Source organism: Phocoena phocoena, chromosome 8 (genome assembly GCF_963924675.1).
Source record: "Phocoena phocoena chromosome 8, mPhoPho1.1, whole genome shotgun sequence".
In the NCBI taxonomy this organism is placed as follows: Eukaryota; Metazoa; Chordata; class Mammalia; order Artiodactyla; family Phocoenidae; genus Phocoena; species Phocoena phocoena.
This window is the reverse complement of record NC_089226.1, coordinates 4,993,226-5,013,505: the sequence shown is the minus strand read 5'-3', so window position 1 is coordinate 5,013,505 and position 20,280 is coordinate 4,993,226. Positions and strand designations below refer to the sequence as shown.

Sequence of the window (20,280 nt, the reverse complement as noted above, 5' to 3'; positions counted from 1 at the left end):
GCGCATCTGGAGCTTGTGCTCCGCGACAGTGAGAGGCCCGTGTACCACGATGAAGAGTGGCCTCCACTCGCGGCAACTAGAGAAAGACCTCGCACAGAAATGGAGACCCAACACAGCAAAAAATTAATTAATTAATTAATTAATTAGTTTTTAAAAAAAACTGCCAAGAGGTTTTCCTAAAAACATTATGGGCACTTAACAGATAACATGAGTCGACGTAATTCTGTGCTCCAGTCAAAGTTAATTTGAAAAACAAGCTGTCGAGTCCCTTTTATGGGATGAATTGTGTCCCCCCCAAAATTCGTATGTTGAAGCCCTAGCCCCCCAGTAGCCCAGAATGTAACTGCATTCGGAGACAGGGCTTTGAAAGACTGGGTCCCAATCCCATCTGACTGGTGTCCTCATAGGAACGGGAGATCAGGACACACAGAGGAGCTGCAGAGGCACCTTGCGGACAGGGACAGCCCTGTGCAAAGACAGCCACAGGGCAGCCACCTGCAAGCCAAGGAGAGCAGCCTCACAGGGGGCCAGCCTTGCCTGCACCTTGGCCTTGGACTTCCAGCCTCCAGGACTGTGAGAAAACAAACCGGTTCTTTAAGCTCCCCCGGTCTGTTGTGTTTGATTCTGGCAGCCCTCCCAGACTAATCCAGCCCCTGAGAACTACAGCTCTCGGAATTATTCACATTGAGACTTCGGGGACTGAAACCGTACCCTCTGTGTCATTGGTGAGAGAGAAAACGTCTCCATTTGAAACAAGTCAAGCAGAGAAAGAAAACTACTAGCGAACTGCTATGAGATTGCATTAAGAGGCTTGGTGGGAAAATGTGTGCCCCTTAAAAATCGTCGGAACGAGACTGGACTATGTTGAAGCATAAATTACCTTGAGGTGGATGTAACAGTCCTTCAGCTCCGACTCCCTGACCAGTGGCCCCTCCACGGGGCCGAACTGGGTGCGCTTGGGGATACGCCTTTTGGAGAACACACCGCCCAGGAACCTGTCGATGTACAGCACCAGGGGGAGGCTGGCCCGCGCCCGAGTGAGCACCGGCCGGTTGGGGATCGGATGCAGGGGGCCATGCTTCGGGCACACGGACGAGTGTGCGTTATTACACTCCTCACACCCTACACGAGAGAGAAATCCTCAACGTGACGGTCTCAGGGAAAAAGTTCCAACCTGAAAAATCCCCAAATCTAACTTCCCCAGCCCAAACTCAGTGAACTCCTACAACTGCAATACCCATTCCACTGTAATACATTACTCCTCAGAGACCACTAAAATCCTGTTCTTTTCTTCTGAAATCAGGCCGAATTAGCTTGCGGCCTGCCGGAAATAATTTGCAGGCCGTGATTTATTCCTCTGTTAGATATTCATTCAAATAGTGGCATTAAACTTACAAATCAATTATAACGTGTCTGAAAAGAGAAAAGAGGAGCTTCTTAGGCTAAATGTTGCAAAATCTGATGAGAATTTTATAATATGTAAATTAGGTGAATTTTATAGTATGTAAATTATATCACAATAAAGCTGTTTTTTAAAAACCTGACAATACTGTTTAATCAGTTTCCTCAAAGGGAGTTATAGAAGCCTTATTGTCTGGGCACGTCTAAATCAACAGAAAAAGCGCTGTTGAGTTTGAGATTTCCGTGTGTACTGTGTGAAGGTAATGCTGAAATGAAAGGATTTAGCATCCCATCCTTCCTTCACCTGGATGACACAACGAGTCCAGCCCTGATACGTACTTTCAGCTCATTCTGTGAGTGACCGGTGCGCACTAAGCATCCACGTTCACCCCCTTTCCCAGTGTCACCCATCTGTCAGCTCACCGCCAGAATGAGATAGGTATAGCCACAAAACAGGAAAAAGTGACTGGGCCACACAGAGAGCATACTCGTGACCCCAAACAAATCTAACTAACCAATTATAGTTTACCCAACTCTGGCTGTGTGATGACCTGACTTAGAAAATGGGTATTTCCAATTTCCACAGTTCTCCAGTAATGGAGAGCTATCTTGTATTAATATTTATAAGATAAAGTGACCTTGTGTGTTGTGTATTTGACTAAGGAGTTGCCTTGAAAACTTATGAATTCAAAGAAAAGCGAAATGAGGAAGCCCTTCTTTGGGCCTGGAGATGAACACTGGCCCCATGCAAACAGGCCTACCACCATGACAAAGAAGGTCCAGGGGAAATACGGCGAGACCTCAAAGCTCTGCAGAGTCTCTTAACTCACAAGGGGAGATAAGGACTTTGCCATCTAGGCACGAAGTTGATGGGCAGCGGCAATGGCTTGGTGGGTAGAAGCAGGACCCACCCCCCATGCAGGCAGGATGGACAGGCAGTCGTCCTGGGCACCTGCAGCCAGCAGACACCCGAGTGTGAACCCTGACTCCTGAACAACTGAGCACGACCTTGGGAAAGCTGCCGACCTCACAAGACTGTGGGGAGCGTTAGTGGAGCTAGAAAAATGCAGCGCTCTGGTGCCTGGGGTGTCTTTTCAGAACAGGCGTCTTTTTATAACAGGCATTTTTTCAGGTCGGTATGAAGAGAGGTAAAGCAGGAAGGGAACTTGTGGAAACGGAAATGGCCAGATCTGCCAGGACTGGACCACATTACGGTCTGGCAGCTGGAGCTCTGGGATCAGAGACTGAGGCTCGGTCCCTGGGCTTCAGGCCGCTCATCGGTACAATCAGAACTCTAGGGACAGCCAGGGCCTCCTTCACAGGCTGCCTGAGCACGGAGTGAGGGGGACACCTAAGACCGGGCGCAGCGTCTGCGCCAGGAGCCCCGGCAGGGGCCAGCCTGCCCTGCGCCCACACGCGCTCCCGAGAGGCGGCTCTACGTACACAGGTCGTGCGGGTCGAAGGGCCGAGGGGGGTCAGGCTCCCAGTCGTCCAGGTCTGTGTCTCCGCCGTCCTCCTCCTCCTCCTCCGAGTCCTCTGAGTCCTCCTCGTCCTTGGCCTCCAGTCTGGTCATGGGGCTCTGCAGGGTCGCCAAAGGGTCCGAGCCACCCACACCCTCAAGTGAAGGTAGCACCTGGCTGTGCACCGGCAACGAGGCCTGGACGACATTTAATCGTAACGTTAGTACAGCCTGTTTGGGGTTAGCTGGGACACACGCAGAACACAAGGTTTTGGCGCAATACTCTTCTCGCCAGCTCCCTTCGAGGCCCTGCAGAAATGACTCTTATTTCCATCTATGGGCTGTAATAAGGGATCTGTTTTCCTTTTTTGCTGTTTCTACCCAACATCTGGGCTCCGCCGGTGCCAGCAGGAGTTTCAGATCCCACAAGCCCCTGACCACGTGCTGGGGACTGTCGTGCTGATCCCAGCTTCACCTCAAGTCCCACTTCCTTGCTCTCTCAGCCTTTCCAAACCCGCATGAGGGGCCTGCCCTGTCTCCCCGGAGACTTCAAAGATGAAAGTAACGAACCCTTCCAAACCCTCCTGGAACATGTGTGGTATTATCAGCCTCAGTTTGGTTTGGGGTGGGGACCCCCCTGCCTTTGCAGGGGGCCACACCATAATGCAGGTAAAGATCTGGCCCACCTTCAACCACGTGGCTTTAAAATTGAACACGTGGTGCAAGACGCAGTTGGTAAAACTCAGTAGGTACCAGCTCTCCTGTCACACACTTCACAGAGGCCGAGGTTTATAAGTAACAAGGAAAGAGATGCCTATTTTGTTCATCACACTGAAAGTAGTCTCTTGCAAATAAGACACGGTTTGGGTCATGGATTCGATTAACTTTACCAAATACACAGGAAGAAAATAATGGTACCTTCAAAGTTCTCACCTTCTAAATAAGCGGCCTCGGGGTATATACCACTCAGATCCCTCTGATGCAAGCGCATTTCTCCTGCTCCGTTAGCACCATTACTCATACTCAAGCCATGCCCTCCCCCCTCCAACAAGTAAGACGCGTGTTTGGAAGTGCCTACTCCCTTTTTTCTTTGTCTTTCCTCGCCTAGAATGCCCTTCCTTCGGCAACCGTCTAAACCCCGTCCTCGTCGTCCGCTTTCTCTGGGAACAGCGTCCGCTCTGTGCTCTGACCTTCTGCAGCCCCTGGAGTCACGGAATCCCACCCAGCAACACCGTCCAGCCTGGGCTTCACGTTTCCTCACACTGCCCACCAGGCAGCCCGGATGGTTCTGGAACAGCTCAGGGATGTTCCCGTGGAGTCAAGACCTCCCCGACTTCCCTCTCGAGTTACACCAAGTAAGTGCCCCCTCTGTGCCCCATGAAGACAGTTCCTCCAGTACTTCAAGACCAAAACCCCTAACGCACTGACCCATTGCTCATGGTCCTGCTGTGTCCATTCACCCCTCACCCCATTCATCCCCATCAGCTTGCACCAGCGTTTACTGGAGACCGCCACGTCCTAGCGCTCCCCATTTGGAAGTGGCAGGTCACTGGGTCCTCTTGTCCGCTCAAAGAGCACTACTGAACCCTTTTACTCCTGCTCAGGACTTACAGAGCTGATTTTTACTTAAATGGCCATGTATCTCTAGTAAATTTCATTTTATTGTCTTTTCTGTTCTTTCAGTCTGCCAAGATCTTTCAGAATCTTGGTTCTGACATGTCACACCTTAGCTGTTCCTCGTAGCTTTGTCTCCTTTGCCAATTCGTGTGCATTTCCCTGGGAGCCCAGCTTGCCTCTCTAACTGTACCTCACGCAAGCAGACCACAGGCTTTGGAGTCAGACAGATTTCGATTAAGATGCTGGCAAGTTAACACACTTCTCTGAACCTGTGTTCCTTTATCTGTAAAATGGGCATGGTAATACATACCTCATAGGTTGTTGTGAGGATTAAGTGGAACAACGTGTATATGAGACCAGTGGTAGAGTGTCTGGCATTTAGTAAGTGCTTAATATTAATAGTAATAGATTATTATTATTATCTAAGTTCTTTAAGGACCGAGGTGACAGCATGTATTTCCTTTACAACCTTAAAAGGCTGCGGGCCACATAGCAGGTATCCAATGAAGATGAGTTTGTGAAAATACATCTGGCCCTTCGGGAAATGACATTCTGCAGCTCTTCAGAGAAACATCCTTTCTCAGTGGTGCATCTAAGAACCTCTCAAACTCTGTAAAGAAACAATATTACAGAATCTGACCTGCCAAGGCAGTTAAAGGTCACTGCCCAACATGGGAAACCCTCAGGCTGAAGAAGGCAGATAAAATCAGTTACCTCAGACAGCACATGCGTGTTTTAACATGCATTCACTTAACCCAGGAGCCAGACTCTTGCATGACATTCCATCTGTAGCTCAGGGCCTTTCAGAAGTGTAGACAGGAGGACAAAATTCTGGGAGGTGCTTCTGCTTGGACTTCAATAACAACAATAAAATGCCCACTGACATGAGGAGTCAACAAGCAAAAGAACAGGGACTTCTGGCATCAGAACTACATCTGCCACCCCCTCTGCACCCTGATCTGATCGGCTCCCACTTGCTGTCTCAGAGCGCAGCTTCGATATCACCCTTTACTCTAAGCCACTCAAAGCTTATGCCAGCCTTAGTGATGAACGTTATCACACACTGAACAAACCAAAGCATATATCCACCTCCACTCCTCACAAATTCTTTATCTCTTTGCAGAGCCAACCTGAAAGAATGGATTCAGCAATTGGGGGTTAACTCCCATGAAGCTGAGCTGTATTTTTCCCCAACAGACGCTGCTGGAAAGACTGCGGTCAGGCAAGTTACTGCTGGCTTCTCGCCACTGCTGAGAAAGCTGACATCAAAACAGACGGACAACCTCCTCGTCCCTGGGCTGGAACTCTCCTCAAAGGCTGTGGCAAAGAAAAGGCTTGAAGCCTTCAGCATTTCCTAGAGGGACTGATGCTAAAGCACAGGTGGAACATATACCAGAATCATGCAAGTTACCGTTGAAAAGGGATGGAAAGTGGGGATAATCATTTGTAGGTAAGAACCGTGTAGTTCAGATAGCATGGACCTTAACACACAGTAGGAATGCATTCCAGATTTGTTTCATTAATAATTCAAATTCAACTGACATTTACTGCGTGCCAGAGGCATCTAAATTCCTCTGAGGCCAAATCGCTTTACCACCCAGCTCCTAAGTGGCAGAGAGGAAATCCACATTCTGACTCTGCCCTGCTTTTCTACTACATTACAATGGCCCCTGTGGACTTGAGTCGATTCAAGGAGAAGGTAATCAGCGCATACACCCGGAGCAACGAGCAACGAGGTGACACACCTGCTCCTGAGGCAACGGCCCCGGCAGCAGGGCGGGGCGCCGTGGTGCCAACTTCACTTAGAGGAAAAGATTAGTAACAAAAATAGTTTACGCCCGTGCATTTTGTCACGCACAATAAAGCATGGCAAGAGGAAAAGGAATTTGTTAAACTCGTGGTATACTTTCTCCTTCCCACTTAACATCACTCTCGGTAATTATTTCTGAAACGACATAATGCATTTCAGTATACAATTTATCCGAGAGTGAAACATGAAACTACACTGGACAGCAGCAAGCACAACAGAATGCTCCGGGTTCCTACTGAGACCAATTATGAGGGCAGCATATTTTCCTCTCAGTGTGTGGGGAGCCACACATGTTCCTTTTCAGAAACAAAGCGGAGACTGTGCTTCTAGGTCTGGAGAGTCCCTTGCCTTCCTTACGGACGAGGGAATGCGTATATGAAAAAGGTTTCAGATGGATTTTGCCACCACTACAGACAATTGAAAAAACAGCACCTTTTTGCTAAGGATTAAAAAAAAAAAGCACCCATCACCTATGTTAAACCCTCACTCTAACTTTCTATCCAGAATCTATCCAGGTCATGGAATAAACGGATAATCACTGAGGTGTTAGAGCCGGAAATAAAAACCGTGCGGGTTGAAAGGAAACTGCAATAAAGACAGATGCTAAGGCAATGGCTGTACTGCCTGTTATGCCGGGTTCACAGAGCTGTCTGAGAACAACTCTTCTTTTGTACAAAACATAAACGGGCAGATTGTTTCTGGAGACTGGAGAAGATGAAGGGCCCTCTAAGGTGCAAATAGCAACAAAACCTCTAATTAAAATGATACCTTAAAATGAAAGCAACAAAATAACCACTTTCCTTATCAGATTGGCAAAATATTCAAAGAATGCAAATACCCAACGTGGCAAGGGCGTGTGGAAATGGGCGATCTCATACACTGTTGGTGGGAATGTAAACTTTTTCAGCATCTGAAAAGCAATTTAGAAAGTCCTATCAAAATGACTTTCCCATTTATAATGACAAATTTCAAACCTATATCACATAGAGAGAGTAGTATAATACATGTCATGTACCCATCACTCGGCTTCAGCAATTATCAACTCAGAGCTCACCTTCCTTCAACTGTTCTCCCGCCCACCTTCCCCCTCACTCGATTGTTTTGAAGCAAACCTCAAACATTATATATTTTCATCTCTAAGTAGTTCAGTAGATATCTCTACAAGAAAAGGACTTTTATATTTTATTTATTATCAGACCTAAAAAATAATCATTCCTTAACATCACCAAATATCCAATTATTGTTAGGATCTCCCCAATTGTCTCATAATTTTTTTTTACAGTTGGTTTGTTCAAATCAGGACCCAATCAAGGTCCACGTGCTGCATCTGACTGCTATGTCCCTGAAGTCTCCTTTAATCTGTAAGTTCCATTTATCTTCTTTTCCTCTGCAATTTGTCTGCTTCCCGCAGTCTAGATGGTGCTAACTGCATCCTTGTGTGTCTTGTAACTTGTTCCATTTTGTTTACTGTGTGCTTCCTATTAGTTGGCAGTGAAATCTAAAGACTCGATCAGATTCAGGTTCAATTTTGGGGGAGGAATACCTCTTATGTGCAAAAATACAGTGCTGTATGTCAAGAGGAGGTACACAACACCAGGAACCCTATAATGAATGTTCTCTCTTTTTAGTGACACTGACAATGTCCAGAGGGGTAAGTTGATCCATTCATTACAAAGTGCCTCATGAGCTTTTTTCTGATGATAGGAGATGAAACATGGTGAGACTCTAAGCCAGTCGTCCCCCCTTTCTTTATTAGTTGGATGCCCCTATAATGAAATTTCCCTCATCAAGTGATTGTTTACCTGTGGACACTCAGGGGGAAAGGCTGGATTCTTTCCAGCCATTTACCACTTTTCCTAATAATGTGGTGGTCCCCTAGCAGCCTCAAAAAGTGACCAAAGAGTTATTTCTTTTCATATCAGTATGAACTTGTGGATTTTAAATATATTTAATGTGTTTCAATCTACTGTAGATATTTTTCCTTTTTTATGAGTCAAATTGTCCCATTTTGGCCCCTTCAAGTTAGATCTTGAGTTCCTTCCCAGGACCCCAGAAGAGAAGTTTTTACTCGCTTCCTTGCATTCTGATAAGACAAGATGTTTCAGGCACATCTTGTACATTTTCTGCCCCAGGGCTAGAATCTGTCATTTTTCTAAGTAGCCCTGATTCCTTTTATTGGAAAACTGTAGTTAGAGACTACATCATTGCTACTGGACTGATGACTTCATCTTAACCTTTTCAGTGGCCAGAACTAGAAAACATGTTTTTTAAGAGAAAAAAGTCATGAGTTCATACTGATATTCTAATTCAAATTTAGGATTCTAACTTTGTATTTAAAGTGTTTGATTTTTATATTTGTATCTTTTTTCACTTTCACAAAAATCTTGGTTCTTAAATAATTTAAAATGTGACTACCTTTAGTCTCTATCATTTCTCTTTGGGGAATTTATTCTGAGGAAATAATCTGATATGACATCTGTGAGAATGTTCTTTATAGTAGCAAAAAAGAAAGAAAGAAAGAAAAAACATACATATAAAACAATAGATGGAGAATATAAATAATAGTACATCCCCATAATAGAATACTATACAGCCAACAAAAATGATGATGTAGCTTTTCAGGATGTTATTAAAAGAAAAAAATATCATCAAGATGAAAGCTACTTTAAAAGAAAAAAAATATCAAACGCGCTGGCTAAAATACAGTGAACTATTGAATAAACATATAAAACCCCAAACGAAATATTAGCAGACCAAATCCAAATCCAGACATATATGAAAAGGATCAAATAGAGTTTATTACAGAATGCGAGGCTGGATTAACTTTTAAATATCAATTAATATAATCCACCTTATTAACAGTATAGAGAAAAATCTCAACAGATTCAAAAGGAGCATTTGATAAAAATCAACATCCATGAATAATAATCAACATCAATCAATAATAAACACGCATTAAAAACTATAAATAAAGGGAGCTTTCTTAATCAATGTGTTCTTTTTATAAAAATCCTGCACTTGGGACTTCCCAGCAGTCCAGTGGTTAAGACTCTGCGCTTCCACTGCAGGCGGCACGGGTTCGATCCCTGGTCGGGGAACTAAGATCCGCAAGCCAAGCCATACAGTGCAGCCAAAGAAAAAGAAAAGAAAATCCTGCACTAAACATCATTCTTAATAGTAAAGTAGTGAAAGTTTTTCCTCTGCGATCAGGAAGGAAAATGAGAAATCTACAAACCTACTAGCACCACCTCTGTTCAGTAATGTATTGGAGATCCTAGCCAGCAGACCAAGGGGGGACAAAAGAAGAAATAAAAAATAAAAGATGTAAGTGAGCAAACATAATGAAACAGAAACAGAGTTATAGACAAAGAACAAACAGGTGGTTACCAGAGTATCGGAGGGTGGGGGAAGGAAAGAAAGAGGTGAGGCAGATTAAGAGGTACAAACTTCTAGTTGCAAAATAAGTGAGTCATGGGTATGAAATGTACAGTGTGGGGAATACAGTGAGTGAGTAATATCCTTGTGTGGTGACATATCATAACTAGACATCGCGGAATGCATAAAATGTATACCAAAAAATCATTATGTTGTGTAACAGGAACTAACACAGTATTGTCGGTCAATTATACTTCAAAAACAAACATAAAAACTTATAGAAAAAGAGATGCCCCTTGTGGTTACCAGAGGTGGTGGATGGGAGAGGGGGGATTGGATGAAGGTTGTCAAAGGGTAAAACTTCCAGTTACAAGATAACTAAGTCCTAGGGGTGTAATGTACAATGCAATAGATATAATGAACACTGCTGTGTGCTATATGTGAAACTTGTTAAGAGAGTAAATGCTAAGAGTTCTCATCACCAAAAAAAAATTTTTTTCTATTTGTTTAATTTTGAAGATGACGGATGTTCACTAAACTTATCGTGGCAATCACTGCACGATGTAGGTAAGTCAAAACATTATGCCGTACACCTTGAACTTATAATACAGTGCTATATGTCAATTATATCTCAATAAAACTGGAAGGAAAAAATCCAGCTTTGGATTTTTTATGCTTATATCAGAAAGAAGGAAAAAATCCAGTTTTGGATTTTTTTCCTTATATTGGAAAGAAGTAAAAATGTCAGTAATCGGGCTTCCCTGGTGGCACAGTGGTTGAGAGTCCACCTGCCGATGCAGGGGACACGGGTTCGTGCCCCGGTCTGGGAAGATCCCACATGCCGCGGAGCGGCTGGTCCCATGAGCCATGGCCGCTGAGCCTGTGCGTCCGGAGCCTGTGCTCCGCAACGGGAGAGGCCACAACAGTGAGAGGCCCGCGTACCACAAGAAAAAAAAAAAAAAAAGTCAGTAATCATAGACAACCTGACTATTTATCAAGAAAATCAGAAATAGAACTTAGAAAATAAAAATTTTAAAAAGCATACCATAATTTACAATACCATCAAAAGACACCAAATATCTAGGAATAAATCTATCGAAAAACCTCTACCCAGAAGACAATTTTCAACTTTTATTTAAAACTCAAGGATACTATGATATATAACATAGATAACCAACAAGGACCTACTGGGACTTCCCTGGTGGTGCAGTGGTTAAGAATCCACCTGCTAATGCAGGGGACACGGATTTGAGCCCTGGTCTGGGAAGATCCCACATGCCGCAGAGCAACTAAGCCCGTGCGCCACAACTACTGAGCCTGTGCTCTAGAGCCCACGAGCCACAACTGCTGAAGCCCATGTGCCTAGAGCCCGTGCTCTGCAGCAAAGAGAAGCCATCGCAATGAGAAGCCTGCGCACCGCAACAAAGAGTAGCCCCCTCTTGCCGCAACTAGAGAAAGGCCACACACAGCAACGAAGACCTAACGCAGCCAAACATAAATAAATAAAATAAAATAAAGGACCTACTGTGTAGCACAGGGAACTATACTCAATATCTTGCAATAACCTATAATGGAAGAGAATGTAATAAAAGAATACATATATTTATACATGTATGTATAACTGAATCACTGTGCTGTATACCTGAAACTAATATAACATTGTAAATCAACTATATTTCAACAAAAATTTTAAAAATAAACAAACTCGTGGATAGATCATATTTACAGATTGGAAGACTCAATATTATAAAGATGTCAATGATTCACAAACTGATCTATAGATACAACGAAATGCCAGTAAGTTTCCTGCAGGACTTCGGTGGAAACTTCAGGCTGATTCTAAAATGTGTATGGAAAAGCAAAGGGCCAAGAAACTCTTGAAGAAGAACAAAGTGGAGGGAGGATCGCACTCCTGGATGTATTATGGTACTTTCATAAAACTGAACACGATATAGCAATAAAAATAGAAGGGAAGGAAACCGCAGGGGCACCCAACAACATGAACAATGTGACTCTCCCAGGCAGAATGTTAAACGAAAGAACAAGACAAAAAGGGGAGTTCCCTGCTGGTCTAGTGGTTAGGTTTTGGCGCTTTCACTGCCGTGGCCTGGGTTCAGTCCCTGATGGGGAAACTGAGATCCCACAAGCTGAGTGGCAAGGCCAAAATAAAAATTAAAAAAAAAAAAAAGACAAAAAGGAAACCATACTAAGGTATTCTGTTCATATAAAGTTCAAAACCATGGAAAACCAGTCTACAGTGTCAGCAGGCAGGAGAGTGTGACCTTTGAGGAGAAGGGAAGGAGAAGTGATTAGGAGAGAGCGTGAGGATGGCTTTTAGGAGACGGTAATGTTCTATTATTTAATCTGGGTGTTGGTTACAGAGTGTGTTCACTTCGTGATATATCATTGTACTATTGCTTATAAGTTTTCGCTCTTTTCCATATGTATGTTATAATTTAATTAAAAAGTTTAAAAAACAGTAAGGAAATATGGGGGACATAAAGGAAATTACACAAATAACGTGGAAAAGAATAGATATAAAAATGATCACAGAGAGAATGTTAGATATAGAAAGCAGAGTCAATATACTCACACTGATATTCCTGGAAAAGTGAACATATCAAATGAAACTGAATAGATCTTCAAAAACCTAATAGATGAAAATGTTCCCGAAACAGAGTCTTAACCTATACATGAAAAGGACACACCCTGTCCTAGGGAATTCTGATTCAAATGCTGGTGAAGTCATTAGTCTTCAAAGAAAAACTTCAAGGATAAAGAAACACTCAAACAGGCATTAAGATAGAAAAGGAATGAGGAAAATAATCAAAATTAGACTCAAGATTTGTATAAATTAAATGCCAGGAGATAATGGAGCAAAATTCTAAGTAGCTGTGGTTACTGAACAGAACATAAATACATTAGTTACAATAATAATGCAACTAACACCAAACAGTGGGGGAGGAGAGGAGGGGGAGGAAGTGTCAGTGTGCTGATGTCAGGTCATCACAGCAAGAACTGAGGACACAGGGGACCGGAGCCCAAGGCCGGTTAGGAAACCGTGAGGACTCCAACCTCTTCCCGGTTCACCTCCATTCGCTTTCCTTCTATTACACTCAAGTAAATTTAAGTTTAAAGTATTTAGATTAATAATAGCATTTAGGGCACAATTTTCCCCTGCTTGTTTATCTTTGTCTGTTTTATGTCTGGGAGGAAGTCTAGAATAATAGTTACCAATTGTAAATTAATGAGGATGTTCCTGGGCAGAATTTGTTTGTTTGGGTTTTTTAATGTACTTCTCTTTTATTTTGTATTGCTTCAACTTTTTATGAAAAAAAATCATTACTCCAAATATTAGTGAATGAATTAATCATCTATGAAACACAAAGGCATTTCATTTTATTTTTTTCCTTCCAAGTTGTAAAAATGAATTAAATCTATCCATTGCTTGCTTGGTGGAATCAATAAATATTCACAGAAATGGACATGATTTGTTTTATCAAGAGTAAACTTAATTAGTACAAAATTACTAAAATAAAATAGTAACTCTGCGACAGAACATTTGTGTCTCCCCAAAGTTTATACATATGTCGAAACCTAATCGCCATTGTGACGGTGTTAGGAGGTGGGGCCTCTGAGAGGTGATTAGGTCATGAGGGTAGAGCCCCCATGAATGGGATTAGTGTCCTTATACAAGACTCCAGAGAGCAGCCTCACCCCTTCTGCCATGTGAGGGCACAGCCATCTGTGAACAGGAAGAGGGCTTTCACCAAACAACAAATCTATTGGCACTTTGGTCCTGGACTTCCCAGCCTCCAGAACTGTGAGAAATAAGTTTCTGTTGTTTGTAAGCCACCCCGTGTATGGCATTCTGTTATAGCAGCCCAGATGAACTAAGACAAGTTCTCATTCAAGATGGCAGACCCACAAAATTGTAGGTCACTACCAGTCAGGAATAAATTCAACCATAACTGCTACGATGAAGACTCCTAATTCTCGCGAGATTTCATAAATAATATCAACACAATTACTGTTCATTTTCCAAATTTTAAAATGCAAGTTTCCAAATCACCTACTAAAAAATTTTAAAAGCAGAAAGTGCTTACTAATGAGAATTTACTTGATAATTACTCATGACACTCAGTGGTATAGCTAAATAACAGCCATACTAGCCAACATGAAAATAAAACTATTTGGATTCACATTCCCTTGAGGGTAAGACTGACAATATCTAGTTTCTGCACCTTCCTTATCACTTTTGCAACCTGGAGGAAAATAACGAAGAAGTCCCTCAAAGTCAAGTAGGATATATTAGAAATATAGATAAAAGGAAAGAAATGTTTTAAAAGAAAACCAAGAAGAATCTCAATTCTCTGAAAGTAGAATGAGGAAGGTTGCCGCTAAATATATACGTAATTTAAGCAGGAATTTTTCCCTAATATTTAAAAATAGATTGTCATACTAAGTAAGTCAGAAAGAGAAAGACAAATATCATATGATATCACTTGTATGTGGAATCCAAAATATGATACAAATGAATTTATTTACAAAACAGAAACAGATACACAAACATAGAGAACAAACTTACGGTTACCAAAGGGGAAAGGAGGGGGAGAGATAAATTCGAAGTTTGGGATTAGCAGATACAAACTACTATATATAAAATAGATAAACAACAAGGTCCTACTGTATAGCACGTGGAACTATATTCAATATCCTGTAATAAACCATAATGGAAAAGAATATGAAAAAAAGAATATATATATAACTGAATCACTTTGCTGTACACCAGAAACTAACACAACATTGTATATCAACTATAATTCAATAATTAAAAAAAATACCAAGTACTAAAATGTTTCCCAATTTCCATAGACACTTTTGAAACTCAGGATTACTCTTTGGAACTTGAACCAATATCCAGTTGATATGCTTATTTTAATTTAATGCTTAAATTTCCCTGACAAATCATTTTTTTATTACCACGCTATTGCAACGTATACTGGTTGGAGTGTGTTAGTGTCATGTCCTGCTTTGTTTTCATTAATGGACATTGAGAATATTCTAAACGCATGAGAAACAGACATCCAGAGAATGCACGGTACAGAGGGTTGGGGGGCATTCCAGGGAAGGGTAACTTCAGTATTACCCACAATCAACAAAAAGGCAAAAAAGCAACTCATTACCTGCTGAGCTGTAGCATCCTGTTGGACATAAGCTACCTGGCCTGGGTCTGTAAACAGCGTCTAAACAAACAACAACAAAAACTTATCAATAGATCGTTAGACAGCTCATCTACACAGGAAAAATTATACTACTGCTAAGAACCAATTCTTGAGAGAGTTAACTACCAAGTAGCTAGTAATAATCTTTCATTAACAAAGAAGATAAAGATAGTAATCTTACATTTTGCTAAAGCCTTTCATCCAGATGGCTCCAAAGAGATTGTAAAAGCTAACCATCTCTATTGGCTAACATACTTCATACTTCAGGAGTTCACTCTAAAGCAAAGCCTCTCCTGAGACTGAACGTCACACTTGATTAAAAAGGCATGCCATGAACAAGGGGGCATGCATTCAACACGTAACACTCTATCACAGGGGTAGACTTGCAATTAAATGAAAATAGTTGGAGATGTACCGGCAAATAGAAGGGTACTGTATTCCCAAGGATTACAACTCTTTCAAATATAAATACACACTCATTGTCACAGAGAAGTAGAAGGGAAATAAATTGAATTTAATGTTCCACAGATTCTGTTTTGGATAAAGGCCAGTAAAATCATAATTTTAAAAGTTCTGATTATAAACACATAATTTGGGCCATGGTGCCGCAAAGATAAATGGAGGAGGAAAATCTTCAAAATGATTTAGCCAGGGTACCACAGAAAATCTCCAGTCCAGAGAAGTATTCTTTCCGAGAGACTTTAATTTGCGCGAGGCTTTAGCAAACCTATGGGCCTAAGGACTAAGGTTAAGTGTTGATTCCAGAGAACTGTAAAAGAGAATTTCAGCCAGTGTCAGATTTCTTATATTTGACGATAAAAAACAATTATCATAATTCAGATATTTAGTAACACAGTAATGAACCCAAAGTTGGTCACAGGGCATTCTTCACATAATCTACATGCACTTATTTTAATACAGCTAGGGGACCAAAACTAAGAAAGGACATTCCAAAAGTACCATCTGACTATTAGGCAAGTTCATCTTTATGTAGATTTGAAAGGTATTTATTAGGTGGGTCCCATGTCTTCTTGGGAGTGATTTGAGTCTCTTGATTAAATATTGCATGAGGGCAAATTTTTATTACCAGGATCCTACTATAAACCATGGAACTGATTTCTCTTTTCATGTGTTTAAAAGTGCTTTGTACACTGTAAAGTGCTGACAATACAAACTAACATTTTTTTTAATATTTATTTATTTTGGCTGCGCCAGGTCTTAGTTGTGGCACACAGGATCTTTTTAGTTGCAGCATGCAGACTCTTAGTTGCAGCATGCGTGCGGGATCTAGTTCCCTGACCAGGGATCGAACCTGGGCCCCCTGCATTGAGAGCGTGGAGTCTTACCCACTGGACCACGAGGGAAGTCCCATACAAACTAACATTTATATATTGGGGAATATTCGTGTCATGCATTTGGAAACTAAAATTCAGAGTCACTGACAAAAAAATGAAAGTAGCTGTAATCGTACAGTTTTTAGCTGTGCTTCTATTACAGGTCTACACATCAGTGAGTTATTAGTAAATAGCAGTTAATAAGCTAGTAGGATCCCTCGTTTAACTGAAAAAATCTGCATGTTTTCACTGATCTGTCTTGATTAAGTTACCATGTTTGGCCTGGTTGTTGATACCTTAGGAAAAGTAAAAGCTGATAATCTTGTTAATAAAATCAATCAGGAACTTCGCTAGTGGCACAATGGTTAAGAATCCACCTGCCAATGCAGGGGACACAGGTTCGAGCCCTGGTCCAGGAAGATCCCACATGCCGCAGAGCAACTAAGCCCGTGCACCACAACTACTGAGCCTTCGCTCTAGAGCCCGCGAGCCACAACTACTGAAGCCCAAGCACCTAGAGCCCATGCTCCACAGCAAGAGAAGCCACTGCAATGAGAAGCCCACACACCACAACACAGAGTAGCCCTTGCTGGCTTCAACTAGAGAAAGCCCGGGCTTAGCAATGAAGACCCAACACAGCCAAAAATAAATAAATTTATAATTTAAAAAAAATCAATATCGGGCTTCCATGGTGGCACAGTGGTTGAGAAGCCACCTGCCGACGCAGGGGACACGGGTTCGTGCCCCGGTCCGGGAAGATCCCACATGCCGCGGAGCGGCTGGGCCCGTGAGCCATGGCCTCTGAGCCTGCACGTCCGGAGCCTGTGCTCCGCAACGGGAGAGGCCACAAGAGTGAGAGGCCCGCGTAATGCAGAAAAAAAAAAAAAAATCAATATCAATAGTCAGTTGGGGAAAGAACTCATTCGAGGTTAGTGCTCTAACTCCTTATTACGTTTAATTTAAATAAATAAACCATATCTTCCTCTGCTCAGTTGGTTATAAGCTCCTTGAGAGCATAAATCTTATATGAATATTTCCTGTATCACCAGCAAATAGCACAGTGACTGGCAGAGAGTAAACCTAAGTAATTGGTGAATCAACTGATTAACAAACAAACTATAAACCACAGTCCTTCACATGCCTGCGCAGCTTCCACGGGATGGATGTAGACCAGCGTGTGCTCCGGACCATCCACTGACGCGTAAGAGGCACCATCTGCTGTGTACACCACCTGCTGTGGTGGACGGACCTGGTCATCGGTGTAGACAATCTGGGCCACAGTTCCAGCGTCTGGAACAAAATGCACCTGGGGCAAAAAAAAAAAAAAAAAAAAAAAAATAACCCGCAAGTATGTAGCAACCACCCTTGTGGAACAAAACCTGTCTCGCAAAGACGCAGGACTGACCGAGAACATTACACACTTGCATTTCTAAAAGATCCCCACTGAAAGGAGAACTCAACTGATACGCCTTCATCTATGCTGAGTTAGTGACTTGGCAACAGGATCCAAGGACCTTGTCACTGACTTATTGCTCAATATTAGGCAACCGATTTAAAGTTCCCTTTGCCTCAAATGTCCAATGCAGGTATCTCTTTCGGGGAGTACTGACAGGGTGGTTCACTGACCCTGGAAGTGTGACAGAAGATGCATGGTTGACAACATTACCGAACTACAAAATACAAATTATTTGTAATGTGAAAAAATATGTCAAGACTCAAAAGCCAGTTGCTTTCAACACATCATAAGAATTCTACTTTATAACTAACAGTGCCTTTTGGCAAACACATTAAAACAAGGTCACTTTCTTTCCTACAAATTCTTTCATACTCCAAGGCCGGTCTGGAGGCGAGTCGGAAAACGTTTGCTGACTCGGTGAAGGTAACAGAACTCTCCCTTGCCAACTAGGTAACAATACAAAAAATTCTAAGAGAGTACTTTTAAGGGGTTTTGGACAACTATTTCAGTTGTCACCAGGGGAAATAATTTTCTATCTACCAAGAACTAAAGCAGAAACTGGATTCTGTAAAGTGCTTTCGAGTAGTCAGATTTGGAGGTTCTTGAAGGCTGGCATACAGCCTGGTATCTGATATTGAAGGTACAAAGCAGATGGTCAAAAACACATTTGGAGGAGAAATAGTTTATGTGCTGATATTGAAGTTAGACCCTCTTAGGTCGGATTCCTTCCTCTTACACTGTCTTGGCTTTAGACCTAACTTTTTTATTTCCGTTTTTTTCCAGTGGAGAATAGTAGATCCCGAAGATGACATAAGCTAATTCAATCCCCAGAAAGAAAAATGGAGACCCAGTGAAGTCAAGCACCACATAAGTAAAACAAACCTCCACTTCTATACTGAGCGCTTAGTCCAGCTTCTACATAAATCTGCTTTGCCCATGAAGATACAGTTTGCATCCATACAAGAATTAGGCTTCTAAGATATTTGTGCAGTTTTAAGTGCTGCAAAATAATTTTGTGAGTTTAGATTTGCTCATTGACATCAAAATCTTGAACTAGTTTCAATGCTTAAAAAAGAAAAAATAAAATTTCCTTAAGAGTTATCCGAACTCTTCAACTTGGTCTTCAACACCCAGTACTGGGCTAAATCAGAATTCCTGGTTGGGAGAAGGAACAGTGGGAGGAGGGGGGCAATAAAGGGTGCTGAGCTCTGCCGTCTACCATCTGGTTACCCACAAATGTGGACCCTAGTTATTAATGAACTACATTTTTGTTTATAAACAAAATACACCAAAATATATAGCTACATGAAAGTAGCCTTCCAAATAGTTTCCATGAGAACCAAAACAGTATTCTCAAATATTCTGCTGGAAGCATCTCTGGAACTGTTTTGCTCAGTATTCAAACTCAGACTTTCAAATCATACCAGGTGATCGATTTTATGTATTGTAAATTTGTTATATTGCTTAAATTAAATAAGATGTGTATATTCAAAGGTTTCAATGTTAATTTTCTGATTTTGGTAATAATACTATGATTATATAATTTGACGAAAATTAAATTAAAATTACATATATATTATAATGCTCTAAAATGAAGTGTTATACTTTGGTCACATGTAAACACGGCTCCCTATGAGTGCTGACTCTTCTCAAAATTCAAATGCATACCAAAAATGCAGAGGTTCGCCTTTGCTAAGAATAGTCAAAAGAACGTGTAGCTGGTTAGGGTAGCAATTTGAAAGGCAGAGATCACTGGTTACAGCAGCATCTGAATAAGCGACTAACCTCCAGAGCTGTGGATTCAATGGGACAACTTTCAATTAGAGGTTTACATCCTGAATTTGAGAAGAAAAGGAAAAGCCACTCACTTTACAGGCATACCTTCGTACTTCATTACACATGAAGAAACAAAACCCTTTCCAGGATAACATAAAGAAAACCTCCAGTTTGAAGCTTTCAGCACCAATACCATGAAATAAAACGGAGCAGTGAAGTGGATTATGACAATAAAACAGGGGAAAGACGGAGAAGCCACGAGTGGTCTGTAGCTCCACAAAATCACAGCACCCCACATTGCTGGAGCGTCCAAGGTGCTGAAACGCTGCCCGTTCCTTCTGCACCAGTTCTGCAAGTCAGCTTCCTCCCAACCACTCATCACTGCATAGGAGCTTCTATTTCTCTAGCTGTCAGCAAACTGTACCAACTAAAAAACTGCTGTCAATGCCCAGCTGGAAGACCACGCTTCACCTGTGCAGCATTCTCCTCGTGCTCTGCAGCTGGAGGCCACACGTGTGAGCTTTCATCTTTGGAATCCATCCTTTCTTTGCTGGACAGCGTCCTGGGCACCTAGAGCAGCTCGGGGTGAAGGACAGTCATCTGCCTACCACGTGAGTGTTCATCAAGGACAAAAAGGGCTCTCTCTGCAACGTGCCTGAAAAAAGAGAGAAAAGGACCCAAGACTTTAACTAAATGAATGCATTTTAATAAATTACAGTTTCAACCACAAAAAGGGGGGGAAGAAAGCTTTGTGAAAGATTACACACCTGGGCAAAAAGGTAAAAATGAAGAAATTATTTGGAATAATGATGCGATGTATTGCATAC

The 20,280-nt window shown here is 42.0% G+C and overlaps 1 protein-coding gene across 9 annotated transcripts in view; it reads right to left on the bottom strand.

Annotated features, from left to right (window-relative positions):
* Positions 1-19,993, bottom strand: part of PRDM10 (PR/SET domain 10) — a 54,419-nt gene extending 34,426 nt beyond the window's left edge. For 5 of the 9 annotated variants that reach the window (XM_065883012.1, XM_065883014.1, XM_065883013.1 and 2 more), the window contains exons 1-5: positions 19,925-19,993; positions 17,363-17,527; positions 14,849-14,908; positions 2,845-3,058; positions 881-1,122 (exon numbers count right to left, since the gene is read on the bottom strand). In XM_065883012.1, coding sequence (XP_065739084.1) covers positions 881-1,122; positions 2,845-3,058; positions 14,849-14,908; positions 17,363-17,527; positions 19,925-19,993 — 750 coding nt within the window. Of the gene's footprint in view, positions 1-880; positions 1,123-2,844; positions 3,059-14,848; positions 14,909-17,362; positions 17,528-19,924 lie in introns of those variants that run through there. The other 4 variants (XM_065883015.1, XM_065883017.1, XM_065883016.1 and 1 more) reach the window with 4 other exon arrangements.
* Between the last annotated feature and the right edge of the window lie 287 nt (positions 19,994-20,280).